Source organism: Wyeomyia smithii, chromosome 2, assembly GCF_029784165.1.
Source record: "Wyeomyia smithii strain HCP4-BCI-WySm-NY-G18 chromosome 2, ASM2978416v1, whole genome shotgun sequence".
In the NCBI taxonomy this organism is placed as follows: Eukaryota; Metazoa; Arthropoda; class Insecta; order Diptera; family Culicidae; genus Wyeomyia; species Wyeomyia smithii.
This window is the reverse complement of record NC_073695.1, coordinates 212951767-212968682: the sequence shown is the minus strand read 5'-3', so window position 1 is coordinate 212968682 and position 16916 is coordinate 212951767. Positions and strand designations below refer to the sequence as shown.

The 16916-nt window shown below is 37.3% G+C and overlaps 1 protein-coding gene across 1 annotated transcript; it reads right to left on the bottom strand.

Moving 5' to 3' along the window:
• Positions 1-395: 395 nt before the first annotated feature.
• LOC129721039 (calpain-B-like) lies at positions 396-15435 on the bottom strand. The gene is made up of 5 exons (XM_055673125.1): positions 15175-15435; positions 2239-3753; positions 1028-1394; positions 643-969; positions 396-584 (listed from the first exon to the last, which is right to left on the bottom strand). Exons 1-5 carry the CDS (start codon positions 15301-15303, stop codon positions 499-501), a joined length of 2424 nt encoding a protein of 807 aa, XP_055529100.1. The 5' UTR covers positions 15304-15435; the 3' UTR covers positions 396-498.
• Between the last annotated feature and the right edge of the window lie 1481 nt (positions 15436-16916).

Genomic DNA, 16916 nt, shown 5'->3' with positions numbered 1-16916 from the left:
TCAGATGCCAGATGTTCTTTTAATCGATTGAAAAAGCGTCAGACGATCGACAGGAAATGTGTTAGTTGCAGGAAAGCCTGCAACTCAATGGCAAGTGGTAGGCTAATTTTAAACGAAACGCGAACTTGTCATCGTGAAACACAGCTAAGACAAAAAACAGGACTAGTTTGAGAAATTCTTTTTTCCTCGTTCAGCAGAGTGCTCTGGAAGACTGTAAAATAAAAAAGAGATCAAAGTTCTCAAAAACGTTTCACGTTTGGTAAGCTGCGGATTAAAAAATAACTTTGTAAGTAGGAAATTTATCAAAAGTTGGCAGTTATGATGTACACAAAAGGATACCAGCTTGTTCTTTTTAATAGTGAAAAGAAAATTTCTGGTATTTGAAACCAGCAGTATAGAGAGATGTACAATTTATGGTTGGCTCAAGCGAAGAACTTAAAAACTTCTAATTAATAGTAAAATATACTGCTGTGAAAACTTTGCAGTAGTAAATATAATTTAGGAATAAATTGTTTTGTGGATCCATTCGTCCATATTGAATGATGCGATGTTCGTACCATTGACGTCCTTTGCTTTAAATATGTCTAAAAAGGATGACAGAATTAATATGATTATGCCGTCTCCGATATTGTGAGCACTTACCAATCATAGTTCTAATTTTCACCGCACAGGTGATGAAATCGTCGAACCAAATTTCCCCCTCCTTCGAGCCGTACCGATGCATTAGGCTATTGAGAATCTTGTTGTTGAGATTGTATCCAGCCGACTGCAGCGCCGTTCGTAGCTCGAAAGGATTCAACCGACCGGTTCGATTTTGGTCGTACAACTTGAAGACCGCCTTCCAGCGTGCGATCTCGGTCAGCAATTTTTGGAACTCCACGAAGCCCAACTTCCCGGACCCTTCCTCGTCCAGCATGGCGACTATCGAACGGCAGGCATCCTTCGAGAAACCAGCTACCGTTGGATCCACTGAAAAATGGATATAATCTTATTCAAGGAATCTTGCTAAAGAACCATTACATTTTACCTGAAAGTAACGGCATTTTTTCCTTTGTAAGCGCCGAATCTGCGGCAATCGTTTGCACGGGACGATTGTCACCGCCAGCCATGTTAGTGTACCAGTCCTGCAGGATAGCCAGTAGCCCGCAGCAAACTGGTTCGCCGGAAGCAATTGAGGGAGCAGGCTTCAAATGAGTACCTAGCGGGGCTAACTGATAGCTTCGGGAAAGTCCTTTGGCTGCGATAGCTATGTCATCACGGAAGCAGTGATCAAGCACTAGTTTCAGCTCCATCCAGTCTACTTCGCCATCTTCTCCGGCCACATCAATGAATAGTTTATCCATTGCATGTCGTTGCGGGTCTGGCTTCGTTGGGTCCGGAAGGGTTTGATCGATCTGCGGATGAGATTGATCTGGTTATTTTGCAAGTCAATTAACTGGTGAAAGAGTGAAACATGCATTCAAAAAATGTTTTTTTTTTATCATAACAATCAGTGCTGATAAAAGTCATTTTCCCCAGCAAAATTCTTCGAAAATTACAGCCAATCATTTTCAATTTTCACTTCCAATGATCGCAGCACTCTTTCAGATACACTAGATTTTCGTCCTAGTAACGTGCTGTTATACTCAGATGAAATAGATCGCGCTCATCGTTCACGGTTACGGAATAAAATTTGACGACAAATCCAACCAAATGATCTTCACTTCAAAGCGAAAAAGAAAAACAAACAGTCCACTTAACCAAAATGAACCTTACCGAAACACTTTTTCACTGACACTGACCGATGCCTTGACAATCTTCGTTAACTGATAAACTGATTTTGTTGTCTTGCTTTCATCGCATGAAATATAATGAGGTGTTTCGACAGTTCACTTCCATGCAAAAAGCGGGAAGGGAGAACTCTGAAAGGATTGTAAAAAAATAACGTTTATGGATGCTTTTTTTCACTTTCACTCAAGAGTGTCAACAAATATCAACCCTGAACAATACATTTACTGTTGCTGCTGGCCTGGTGTTATAACTGGTTGGGACCTTAAAACATTAGCAGAATATACAGCAATGCAGAAACATTCAGTGAAATATTAGCATTTTAACTACTAGCATTATTCATTACATCTATCTCTAAAGTGCACTAACACTGACAAGTCGCTACGATGGGAACAGGGAGATGGAAGGCATATCTATCAGGCAGTAAGGGACATAACGTTATGCAACTCGTGCAATGTCGATTAAACTTACCCGAGGATCCATTTCGCAGTCCCCTACGCACTGGTCATTTTCACTCATGCAACTCGGGCACTCGGAGAACACCCGAATCAGGAATTCACCCTCGATGTTTGGATCAAAAGTAGACGGGATTATAACGTACGTTCCGGGATCCAGCCGGAATCGACAGGTAACTTCGCGAAGGTTGATGAAAGTGGATCTAGCTACCGAAGCATTGCGGAGGAAAAATTCTTTTGGCAGAGGTTTTTTCTTGAGATCTTCTTCGCCTACACGGTATATTATAAACCCTACCGTAAGACAGTCGATTCCTTTGTTCTGCTTGGAACGGCGATTCTTTTGCATTAGAGCAACGATAGCTGTCGCTTTGGCATCGTCATCATCTTTATCCGGATCTTCCAAACTAATAACATACTGCGGATTATGCCAAAAAGTATCCGGATAATTTCGGCAGCCTCCTGCCGTGCTTCCGATCGCCCATTCGCCCTCAAATGAAGCTTGTTTCCAAGGGTAGTCCATCATCTGACGAACGATCGGACAATTGGGACTGAGATTACAGATCTCAACTCGGTCAAAATATTTAACAAAATCCTGATACGACATCCAGAACTCACCATTCACTTCAAAAGTTAATCCGATCTCGCGCTTGGTTTCCTCCGGAATAAATTTCCATTCTGGTGACTTGTCACTCCATGCTCCATTCCACTCGTTGGCATTTCCCCACGGGTTTCTCAGTCGTAGCAATGGAATTTTTCCCTTCGTCCTTGGTGTTTGTATATCTATCATCTTTGCCATAATGATCGAATACGCATGACCCCGGATCAAACCTTGAGCAGTTTCGGCTTCAAATTTGTTCGGATCCGGTTCCAAACTGCACGCAAACATAGCGTGATTTCGGAAGCCCTTCTCGATGATCTGAAACAAATCCTTCGGAGCCTCTTTCATTTCGAACGTTTCCGTAACTCCTCCTGTGAAGTCTTCCATCGCTTCACTAGCTGACCCACCTCGCAATGCCTCGTAAGATCCGAACAGCTTAGCGTACGCTTTCTCCAGCAATGCACTCCAAAACTCATGCTTCTCACTGGATCGCATATAGACCAAACTTCCGTTGGTCGTCGGCAAGCGGTCGTCAATCACCACGTCACACCAGTGACCGAATCTCCAAAATCGAAAGTGAAATATTCCCGCGTAGCTCTCCGCAAAGCTGTTGTCATCGGGTACAATGCGTGAGAACAGCTTCGGATCCTGAGTCAAATTGGCTGCAGCCGCCAGCAGCCAACAGTCGCCAAGTTCACCCTGATTTATGTCGAACCGCGAGAAACTGTTGTCGAAGAAAACCGCCCCTTGGCTGATCTCCTTCGGTCGCAGCCATCGGATGTCGGGGCGGAGCTCACCGCTAAAGTTCAGCGACGCAGCGTTGGCGGGGAATTCGGGATCCTCGAAAAGGGTGCCGGTACGCCGACAGCGGTCACGTAGCTCGTAAAAATCTTGCGCTTCCGCGCTATGGGGGTATTTTTTGAATTGCGGTTTCTGAGGAAAGATAAAAAGACGTTTATTAGGTGCTGTGCTTTTGAAATCAGATTGACTGAAATGGATTACGTATTCTATGCTCGACAAGATGGTTAAGTTTCATAATACCTTTGTAAGCAGTTCTGAAATAAGTTATTCATAATTGATAACAGTGACGTGAACTATGAATAAAACTACCTCAAATAGTTCTCTGGCTGTTTTGAGCTCCACCTTCAAAAGTTTTATCTTTACCAAACTACTGAACTGAACAGTTATCTACCAGTGGGTGTTTAGTTAACTGTTAAAGTGCAAAATGTATTGCAAATATTCTTATGTCGTTAAAAAGATAGTATACGGAAGAGTTTTGTGTTACGTTAGTTATTGTAGTAATGATAAACAGCTTAACTGAAAAAAAAGTTTAGTGTCGAATTTTAGTTAACGATGAACCAATTTCGAACAAGCTCAGTGTTCGCAGACGTCAGGAGTGACTCCCGGTTTCTGGAAATCTGCGAAAATGAATTGTTTACTGCAATATACATATTTTCGAAATAAAGATGATGTTCAAAGACTTTTCAAGATGATGATTTCCGGTTTCATAAAAGCTGGATAACATTAAGAATAATGCTCAAATACTGATATATTCGGAGCTGACATGACGCCGAGATGCCGGCTGTTCCTGTTCGTGATGTCTTGGCGAGCCGTGACCTATCCTACATGTCCCTTATATACGTTTTCCTGAAATCCATCCACGCCCCAGTTTAGTCCTATCCCCTTCCGCCTACATCCAACCAAACGACAAGAACACGTTAAGACCCCGGATCCGGAAACAGCAATCAGACCCGCACGATACTCTCAAGGCCCGATGGAAACAACCCAATATGCCAGTCCGTAATATCTTGGCCCAGCAGCGGAACAAATTTAATATGCTGCTTACCTATGGCAATGAAAATCATCAAACAGCAAACCTGTGCTTTTAATGCAAAATATTCTAGCTTTAAGTTAGATTTAGTTTCAGCTCGTAGTCGGCAGCGAGGATAAAAAATTTGCTTCTAGTTATTAAGATACTTTAGAAAGTAAGCTACCAGATATAATTGGCGCCGTTAAACATTGAATTGTATTTGTGCCGTGTCAAATAAACTATAGATGAAGAAAAAAAAATGACGCCGAGATACAGAAAATTGATATCATTTTAAAATTTGCGACTTCCAGTTTGTACAAGGCTGTGTAAAACAATATTGATGTATCTAGATCATAGAACCGTCCCACATAGGGGTATTCCAAGTGAAAAGTTGGAAACAAATATTTTCAGGCGCAATAACATTTAAATTTTTATATTTAGCAGTTCTTATGTCTTTAATATGAAAATCACAGTTGAAAGACAAATAATATCTACGTAGCAGTGATAAATAACTTTAGCGTTAGCGTCAATAGAATTGTAGCACTATCCTCGCAATTTACCTGTACACCAAACAGTTGATCACGAAGTAATGATTAATAAAAATAAACAGAAGATCAAGATCCAAATCAGAATGTAGCACAGAGGGTTTGCTTTTATGCTGACGCCTTTGATACAGACTGCACAAAAATAAACGATTGCCCAGAAACAGATTTAGCTGGAAATTTTTAGTATTCTTCATATTTCATTTTTATACAGTTAAACGAAGTAATATAGAAAAACGTTTATTCATCAAACTCATCATCAAAATCGTACTCAAATGTTACAACGACATCTTCAGAGCAATTCACTTGTTCTGGAACCAAGAGACTTAAAGTCTGGACAAAATTGCGAGGATGTTTTTTATGGCATTTTTCGCAAACTCGTAAGAAATTGATCGGAACTTAATAACAACCTATTAATTACATCATGATTACATTCTACTCTCGATGTTTTTCTCGCAAAGTTTTGTCTGTATTTGCGGAAGTATTTGTTACTTGCTTCAGCTGCTTCTTCTGAAAGCTGTCCGATTGGTAGAATTGCTGCCGAATCACCTCTGCACCATGCATCAAAATTTTGTCCAAAGTTGGCGTCATAGGGTACCATCCATAATGTTGCACATAAAGCTTAGCTGTCTGTAAAGCGAACAATGAAAATTTTTCCGAGTCAATACTGTATCCACTTGAAACAGCTTCCAATATAACTTTTATTTTATTAATTTAATCAACATTGATTCCTGTTATTTGCGAAGCCTTTACAGGGTCACCAAAGAATCTTCGTGTGTTCCCATCGTTTGTGTTGCCACCTTTGGGACATGGCATAACTACCAATAAGCCCATCTCATCTCTAAAAGATCTTTGAATTCTCTGCTTTGTTGCAGAAACAGTTTGTTTCTCCAAGTTAGTACGGGCTTGCCATTTATTAATTGGTAGTTTATATGCAACATGTAACAGGGCTTCAAAGCAACGAATTTTCGCATGGAGTGTCGAAAGGCCAAATCTAAAAGTTTCTGGATTCGATTTTGTTATCGTTAGATTATTGAAATGTTTGGACGTTTCGTTATAAATATAGCATCGCATATTCGATGTGGTGTTAGTGGCAGCGTTACAGACCTTGGCATAGAGCATAGTGGGCATTAACACATGTGTAACGGACACTGAATTTCCATATGATGTGTATAACTTAGTTTGATTCAACATTTTCGCTTGATCTTCTATATATTTGTTTTCTGATTTTGTGATGTCAGTTCTTTCGCGCACGAACCTAATTCTAATTGGTCTGCAATATCTAGGCGATGAAGGTACAGGGTTTCCCACAAAATTGTTAAATTTCCGTTAAAAGTGCTTGTGAGCCTTAGTCGTACAAAGGAGCTTTGAAAGATACTGCAATCGTTGGCTTCCATGTTTATAAATTTTTGCTTATACTCAGCTTGTTGTGAACCGTCACATCCCCACTTCGAATAAAGCTCTAAATATTCCAATTCTTCAGTATTAACCTGCCTTAATACTTCATCCAAATATTTGCATAATCTTAAAGTAGTATGGTCAAGTAAAGATTGAAGACGTATTTCAGCGCTTGTTTCCGTGACACTAATGTCTTTTGGGTAACATTCAGCTCTTGCCTTCTGTAGAATGGAATAACACGGGTTTACGTTTTTATTTGCACTCTGTATAACATTCCATTGCCTTCTACTGAGGTTAGCTTCGACAAAAATAGTCAATGCTTGTTTGGGTGAATGTTTTTGAACTTCTTCGGGTTTGCAGGAAGATATTGTCCTTCGTACATCTGAAGCTTTTGATGGATCTTTAGCTATTTCTTTTATAACGTAGGCTACATCAACATTTCCGATGGCTCGTTGACTAATTCGTCTGGGGAAACGTTGTCTCTGAGTTCCTTTGTATTGTTGCGCTTACTTCTCTTTACTCAAGTTTTCAAAATTTTTCACCGGACGACCGACTTTAGAAATTCCTTTGCAAGCTGGAAAGCTCACACATCCACCTAACCATTTTGCATTAATTGTAGAGAAACGTATTTTATGACGATTAGCTGCTGTCCACCTGCGCATGAAATCTGCTTTAAAAATACTCATTCGCTGTTTAAGCATCTTCCGCGATTAATGAACATTTCATTATTCGGAATAACTTCGCCTCCAAAAACTCAAATTTTTTAATCCACGATGTGGCAGAGGATTTCTGAAGCCATTTCCAAAGAAGTTTCTTCTGAAAGATATTTTCAGTGTCTGAAAACACGTCGCAATTTAAAAAAAAGTTATAAATTAAAAAAAAACATTGCATAGGATTGTACATGTAAAGACATGATATATCATAAATGCGCAAACATGCTCAAGTTTATTTTCGGGACGTGTTCAAGGACACCCATATCTACTCAAAAATGAGTTGGTTTGCGCACAGAAACGTCCAGAACATTGAAAAAAAAAACAATTTCGAAGCTCAATTCGGGAGGTAAAATTTCCAAAACTGGCAATGCAAAGAAAAACAGTAAACAACTCATCAAACCCTCCTTCTAAAATATGCAAAACTTAATGCATACCTTTCATTTGAAGATCCATATTTGAAACAGGTCAACCAAAATCACCAATATTATGAATTCCACCGAAAATATCACAAAATTCCGTATTCAAAATCCAACTTTTGCACACAAATACCCCTATGTGGGTCCCTACACTTGGAAACTTTAAAAAGATGTCTGATGCCATTTTCAAATTCAAGGTAGCGTTCGCCGGTATCTAAAAAGTTGTAAAAAGCTGATTAAAATGTAAAACACTCTCCAATAACTGTATTTTCAAAACCAATAAATTGCCTTGAAGTGAAAAACTTTGCTGAAGACGTTATACCAGTCAAACCGAACGTTCTGGTTTTAAATTTATTCTCGTTTTTCTGGAAAATTTTAACTTTTTGGTTCTTGTTTCTTCATGATCGAGCAGCCATCAATGTTAAGCTAATCTTTTGTAGTTTTCAAAATGAGTCGTGCTTCAAAAAAAAAAAAAATAACCAACAAATGGCATCTTTCGCCTATAGAAATACCTATGCAAAGTTCAGCCAAATAAAAAATAACAAATAAAACAAAAATTAAAACTGGGACATTTTTTGTGGCATTGCTCAGCTTGCTTTCTGTTCTCAATGTTTATTTCATACCGATATTGTAAGTAGCTCCGCCTTTTTCAAGTTATGTCCTTTTCTCAGCTTCGCAAGACGATGAGGTTATATTCCATTTGTAATACAAATTTACGAAAAATGAATCCATTTTTCAAGAATATTAAAAATGTTTACCTTTGAATAACGCTAGCTTTTTGCAGAGGTTTTAATTAATTCAGACTTTTTGAACACTTTTTGTTACTACTTGCTGCGGAAAAAAATGAAAATAATATTCAGATATAATCAACTTTTAGGGGCAAAGCATAGTTTTTGCCTTTCTCCTAGAAAGGTATAGCAATCACTAGAAAAACCAAAGGTATAAAAGTGCTCCAAAGTGTCGAATCTCGTATATCCATCGACTTAGTTTGACGAGCTGAGCATTTTCTGTATGTGTGTGTGTGCGTATGTGTGTGTATGTGTGTGTGTAACGCTCTCTTAATCTCACTCGATTTTCTCAGAGATGGCTGGACCGATCTTCATGAAATTAATTGCAAATGAGAGGTCTAGTTGCCCCATAAGACGCTATTGAGTTTCATTGCAATCGAATTTTTAGTTTAGAGGTTATGTTCAAAAATGTGAAAATCACGAAACATCATTATCTCAGAAACTACTCAACCGATTTTAACAAACAATTGGTTTTAAATGAACGAGCTACTTAAAAAACCCTTAACTTTTGAGTTTCATGAAGATTGAACGTGCGGTTCAGAAGTTATTCGAAGAAACGTGTTCTGGAGAGTGTTTAATCTCACTCATGTTTCTCAGAGATGGCTGAACCGATTTCCACAAAATCAGTGTCATTTGGAAGGTCTAGTTACTCCATAAGACCTTATTGATTTGTTTTGCAATCGGACTATTACTTTGCCTGTTATGTTTAAAAATGTGAATTCCAGCTATGAAAAGGAACATATTCCGAAGACTACTCAAACTCACTCACTTTTCTCAGAGATGGCTGAACCGATTTCCACGAAATTAGTGTCAAATGAAAGGTCTAGCTACCTCATAACACCTTATTGAATTTCAATGTAATCGGACTGTAACTTCGTGTGTAAAGTACCAGAATGTGAAAATCACGAAACTTCATTATCTCAGAAAGTACACAACCGATTTGATCAATTGTATAATCAGATGAACAGGCTAGTTAAGGGTTAACTGATGAATTATGATTTAACACGTGGTTTCAAAGTTTGGCTGCCCTATACGTTCCCATTTCATTTGATTATAACACTGTGCTACAGCGATTTAGAACTTCTGAAGTGACCTAGTGTAGGTTGTAGGTCTTGTTGAGTGTAACATTTGTTCATACTAGAAATTTTCCAAACACCCCCAAAATCTGAAGTTATGGTCAAAATACGATTTTTTGGACTACAGCGCATATAATATTTTTTAACTCAGTCATTCATCAACCGATTGTCAATATTAAAGCAGTTTTAGAAAGAGGACAAATAGAGCTTTCAAAATATATACATGTTTGTTCTATTATCAATAAAACATGTTGAATTATTTGAGCTTAAATCTTATTTTTTAGACTTTTTCACGCAATGTTTCAATTTAACTGTCAATTTTCCGTCTATTTTTGTGAGAAACATATCCCACATATACCATAATTTTAAAAGTTTATTCAATTCTGAATCAATTGAAAGTAGTTTTGTGAAAATCGGTAAAATCGGTTGATATTTGGCTAAGTTATATATTTTTTAAGAAAACCAGAATTTTTAGCTTCTATCGCGCAATTATTTCACGGTGCTACAAATGATGAAAAAATGCAAGAACTTTTGATGTGACTTAGTGTGGGTGTAGATTTAGTCAAATGTTAATTGCGCGTTTACTTGAAGTTTTTCAAATACCCCAAAACTTATTAGTTATGGTCAAACCCCTGTTTTTTACCTTAGCTCACATTTTTATGTTTAATTCAGTTATTTTTCAACCAATTTTTTATATTTTGGCTGTTTTGGAAAGGCGAAAAATAGAACTCTCAAAACATATCAACATGTACAAAGAGTTTTCCTATATGTGATGAATAGTTTTAAATAAAATAAGATGATTTATATTCAATAAAATAAGATGGTTTATTTTTTTTTTCAAATTTTACCTATATGTGATGAATAGTTTTGAAATAAATAAAATAGTTTATGTTATTTTGAAATTTTTCCAAATTTATTCACATTTTTTACACATTTTTTACACATTTTTGTAATGAACGAGCTTTAATTGCTGTAGAATTTGAAAAGTACATCTAGTGTCAAACGAAAACAGTAAGTGTTGTTTATGAAAATCTGTTATAATTTGGCTGAGATATGACTTAATGTTTTCCACCATATACTTAGATTTCATCAAATCATTTCTCAGCATAATTATAACATATTTTCATTAACAACACCTATTGTTTTCTTTTGGTACTAAAAAGAACTTTTCAAAATTTACAGCAATTGAAGCTCCATCATTACAAAAATGTGTGAAAAATTGCGAATAAATTTGGAAAAATTTGAAAATAACATAAACCATCTTATTTATTTTAAAACTATTCATCACATATAGGTAAACTTTTGAGACATATTTATATGTTTATAATGCTCTATTTTTCGCCTTTCCAAAACAGCCAAAATATAAAAAATCGGTTGAAAAATAACCGTATTAAACATAAAAATGTGAGCTAGGGTAAAAAACAGGGTTTTGACCATAACTAATAATTTTTGGGGTATTTGAAAAACTTCAAGTAAACGCGCAATTAACATTTGACTAAAGCTACAACCCACACTAAGTCACATCAAAAGTTTTTGCATTTTTTCATCATTTGTAGCACCGTGAAATAAATGTGCGATAGAAGCCAAAAATTTTGGTTTTCTTTATAAAATATATAACTTAGCCAAATATCAACCGTTTTCCACAAAACTGCTTTCATTTGATTCGGAATTGAACATACTTTCGAAATTATAGTGTGTTTGTGGTATGTTTTTTACAAAAATAGACGGCAAATTTAAAATTAAATTGAAAAATTGCGTGAAAAAGTCTAAAAAATTAGATATAAACTCAAATAACTTAACATTTTTTATTGATATTAGAACAAACCTGTATATATTTTGAAAGCTCTATTTGTCCTATTTCTAAAACTGCTTTAATATTTAAAATCGGTTGACAAATGACTGAGTTAAAAAATATTATATGCGCTGAGGTCCAAAAAATCGTATTTTGGCCATAACTTCAGATTTTGGGGGTGTTTGAAAAATTTCTAGTATGAACGAATGTTACACTCAATAAGACCTACAACCTACACTAGGTCACTTCAGAAGTTCTTGCATTTTTTTTTCATTTATAGCACAGTGATAATCGAACTAAGCAACCGTTATGAATTAAATTGTTAATAAAAAAACCAAATTCTATTATCTCAAAGATTACACGACTTATTTGAACATTACTAGTGTCATACGAACGAGTAATCTCTCAAACTTACAAATAACAAACTTCATAACAATTTGATATGTGGTTCAAAAGTTATGGAAAGAAAAAAAATTTAAAGGCTATTTAAAACTATACCTGCTTTGATCAATATATGTGGCTACAACATAATTTAAATGTGCTATCGTACCATTTGAATGTTCCCGGTATCGCTCGTGATTGAATTTTCGATATTTAGAATTATTACTTCTATTTCGCTATTTATTGAGCATTTACATTAAGTCAAATTTCATATTTTATACTTATATTACAACATCATTAACTATTTTAGAACCCAAAAAGTGAATACACATTTATTGGATTGAAGCGTTCATGTAAATCTATTTTTACAAATAATAAGCTTGAGTGAGAAAGGCTGGGTCTGACCGATAGGTGGATTAATTTAGGTTTTTTATTGCAACAACTTGTTTCTGTTGCGATATTTGTGTTCACCTCTCTTTATTCGGGATCGTGACATGTCTTTTAGGAAAATGTCTTGAAACTAAGGAAACGTTTTTCAAACTTTTATCAAATTTATCAGAACGCGAAAAAATTTCCTGGTAAGGCAAAAACTTGTAGTATTTTGAGTGTTGATAGTTCACAGTCGAAACAGCGCAAACACAGAACAGAATACTTTTGATTAGAAGCTGGGATTGAAAGGGGGCAACGGAAAAATTGTGAATTAATTTCAAAATTATAGACATGGTAGTGTGCTTGAAAAGTCAACAATGCGATGGGCACTGTTGATTCTCATTTGTAACTACTGTAATATGTATAAAAACAATGATACATCCCCGCAATTTTTCCTGAAGATGTCACCGATCAGTGACGAAACGTCGGACAGTATGAAAATAAATCTTTCTGATTTTTTGGGACTGCTCAGCTGAAAATACACTTTTTTTATTAGAATTTATCAAAAACAAAATGTCTAATTGCTCGATTTTTCCAAATAGGTGTGACTCGCATTCCAACGTGACACTGATTTAATCATTGCAGGATATTTAAGAATTTAAACACACCGCAATATCGGGTCAACCTCGAACATTTCCAACAAAGGTGTAAATCCGGTTTTATCCGGTCTCGTGTAAATTAATTACTAGAAACAAAACAATACAATGCTCCAATCGATATTTTTTGTGTCGTTACTTACGATAAATCCGGGAGATCGGTTGATTGAGGTGAATTTCTAGGGGCAACGTTTTTGCTGGCAACGGTTTTCGCTTATCATTTTCGCTCGCACTCTTTGTGCGTGTTTGCTTTTTACTTTTTAATAATCACCTTTTTTTTATTCTGCCCGGGGTTCACAAAATTAGACAACCTAACGATTAAAGCCGACAAAGCATAAATCTTCCAAGTACTACAGGCCAGGCTAACATGCTGATAACTGAAATTTCAAATAAACGGTGGCTTCACAATTGAATTATACAGTAAGGTCTTTTTTACACGAGGGATGCGTTCCAAATTTGTATGGGATCGCGTGAAAAAAGACTTTTTTGTTTGCGAATATAACGAAGAAAACCGGTTTTAAAATGTTTGAAACTTGTTTGAATAAGACAGTGGTCAATCTAGAGACCAAAATTCAATATTCTAAATTTTCAGTATTTACACTAAAAATTGTGAGTTTTTTTTGAAATTTGATATATGGTACCTAGGGGCCTGAAACGGAAAACGTGATTGAAATGAGGTCGATATCTTGAACCGTTTTTGAGTTATTAAGAAAAGCAACTTGCGTAAAAAACCCGTATAAAAAAAGACTTTACTGTATTCTGCTTTAACTTTTGAAAACATAACTTCCGAAAGTGATAATTACACGCATTCCATTTGTTTTTGTTTTCGCTGAGGAACTTGAAGTAATTAACACAACATGTGCTAATAAGTGTGAAGGCTAAGTCTCTAGAGCTGTAGCTTTTTTGTAGAAGATATGCCATTTAACAGGGTTCCGTTCCTAGATTGGAAATATTTTAGTATAACCAGTTGTTGATCAAAACAAATCAAAATAAAAAACAGCAAGTGATGAATGGGATTACTGCGTGTTGGTTGATTTCAGGGAAAATTTGAGCAGGTTAAATACTTGCTTACAGTAATTTGGCTATCTCTAAGCTGGGGCCAATGACCTATTCGGTTCAGAAGATGCGTTATTAGTGCAGATTGCGAACTCATGTAATCAATTTAATTCGAAAAACAATGACCGGTAAACAAGTTTGAGCCCCCAAGGTTTCCAGCGGTGCATAATATCAACATTTCAAACAAGTTCAGGTTTGTCATCGAGTGTTTGCGACTAACCTGTAACCCCTACCTCAAGATTAGGAATGAATAGAATTAAAATTTTACAAGTTAACATTTCATTATAAAAAAAATACTTTGTTTCAAGACATGTTTCTCAAAAATTCTGAAATGAAAATTTTCATTGAAATTTGAAAAGGTGTTGCGAAATCCATAGCTGAGATTTCGCTGAATCCCTCATATGTAAATAAAAAAAATCGCTCGCTCATAAATCATACCACACGTAAACTCGTTCACCCTGGCTGCTATTCCGCACCATTGAATGACCACAAAATAATAACAAAAACCGGACCGAAAAGTGACAGTGAGAATTTAACAAAATTTCTTCTCATTTCATAACAAAGAGGCTATTGTTACTCATCGTCTGCGTTTTTGCCGTGCACTAATTTCTCCTCAATTCGTGGTAGTGCTATGTATGCTTGATAAGCTGGCGTGGTTTGCGTTATCGCTAAAAAACGAAGCTGTAGCCAAAATATTATTCGTATTTCTGTTGTTTATTTACGATATCGATATGAGCGATCAGTAATAAATAACGCATCTATTGCTAATCGTAGGTACTACCTACCATGATATTTTAAACTTTGTTATAAAATTATGATTCAGATTCAGTATATTGCTTTGCATTTTCATGATTTTGCAGTCAAATCAAATCGCGTTTCACAACACCAGCACCATTACAAGCATAAATCGATTAGCCGGTCAGTATTAACAGACAGACGAGTCTTGGCGTCTCACATCTTTTCTTATTCGCGTCCCTTCTTCAGCCTTGGCAATGAATTTCGCTTGCCGCCGATGTGACGACGTCGAAACACAATTAATAATTCCTCGTGGTTTCAGTCTTCTTTAACATGTGGCTTCCGTTCGCCAAATTTTCTAGCTCAAATCGTTTGTAGGAGTTACTTTCATTTTGTCGACAAGTAATGGGATTGTACACATTCACAGCAGATCAATCACACTCGTTTGAACGCCCGTTGAATTGTGTCGAAAATAATTTGTCGCGCTTCTTGCGGTAAGCTATTTTCTAAAATTACACAGCACAAAGTTACAAATCGCATCTTGTCGAGCGGTAGGTACCAGTAGTTTTTCGATTATCCTTAAATTTTTGTTTCTTTGTTTTGGTTGAATCGTATTTCTTACCCCATCGCGGCCGAACGTAATGGGCATGAAGCGTGTTCTGGACTGATGTAACCGTTTCGGACCACTGGTGCTATCATTGAATTCCTTCACCGAGGACTCGATCGTTGTACGCACTGATACCGGCGGCATGATGGTAGGTAATTACTAAGGATCGCACAACCCAATCGCGAGAGACGGCGTAGCGCGTCTAGCGAGCTGCTGATACGAACGCGTGCTACAGCTCTAACTGCTACTAACGGACTGCCAAACTGTGCGAGAGCTCTGGCGGACGAATGATACGCTCCACATCGGAAGCAAAGTTAAGGGCTATTCCCACTGCTTCCGTTCCGGGACCGGGCCGGGACCGGGTTCGTCCGGGACTTTTCATGCATTCACACTGCGCCGTGCTTGAACCGTGCCTGCGCTGCGCTCTGGTTGAGAAATGTTGATGTGTGTATGTGAAAGAACGTCTTTCTCTTATTTTCATACCGCAGCTCACTCCGCGCGAAATATGTCACTACAAAATACACGCATCCACCCGAGTGCCTTCCGTGCACTCTCCGGCCAACACAAAGTATCGTCGGCAACGATAGTTTTTTTCTCGCACTGCGGCAGCACGACGGCAACTCAACGCTGTCCCGGTCTGGGCACGGCGCGTCGGTGTGAATGCGTTCATAAGAACGCATGCAATCAATCTCAAACGAGCCCGGACGACACGCGGAACAGCCACGGCCCGGTCCCGGAACGGAAGCAGTGGGAATAGCCCTTTAATCCACTATTTTTGTTTTGGCAAACCTGTATTGTGGCGATGAGCGCGAGAGAGGATTTGCGGGAAAGATTGGTCGCTGCGATACTGATGCCTGTCAATGAATTACCAGACGGAGTGTGGTATGGATCAAACTGGTTCGTCGACGACGAGGTCAGTACCGATGAGTGTAGGGAACTCCTAGTCTTCTGGGTAGTAGCGAACGCGTCACACGGCGCTGCCCGGGAATTTGGCTTAGCTCGGCATGATGCGTCACTGTGGTACGGCGCGTAAAAGTGTTAACATATGGTATTCCCACGAGGAACTTGTCTACTCTTTCATCAAATCATTGACAGTATGTGCAAGCGAGCAAGTTTCAAGACTCACTTGGATACGAGTGCAAAGTCACACGCCTACTCTGATTTAAAATGGATAATTGAGTTATAAAATGTGAAATTTGACGTAGATTTTGGGAGATGAGTTGTGCCTAATACGCAACGAATTATAAGAAATGGTTTTTAATCATAACCCTTTTTTCCGGAGCAATGCCGTTCAATCAGTTTATAAATTCGTCAAATCAGTGATACATACAAACATGTATTAGGGTGGGTAAAAATAATCATGTCAAGTTTCAAAAACCGACCATGTACAATTTTGTTATTAGCCCAAAAAGTGATTTGTGGAAAATTTATGCTCAGTCGGACATGATTCAGAGGTGTCTTGAAGCGCTCAAAATTTCGATTTCTTAACTTCGAAAATGGACAACCCCAATGAAAAATCACGTTTAATATCCTCTGAGCTTGGCTAATAAGTTTTTCAATAGCAATAGAATTACAGATATTGTAAAAAAATTAAGGATCCTGCATGAAATGTATCAACTTAAGAGTTTTTTTGCTCTACTTAATAAGACGTTAATGCTCGTGGCCAACGTTAATTGATAATTTATCAATGAATTCATGCCTAACACTAATTTTACGATGTGGTACAAACCTGTTTACGTTCTAGTTCATACTGTTCT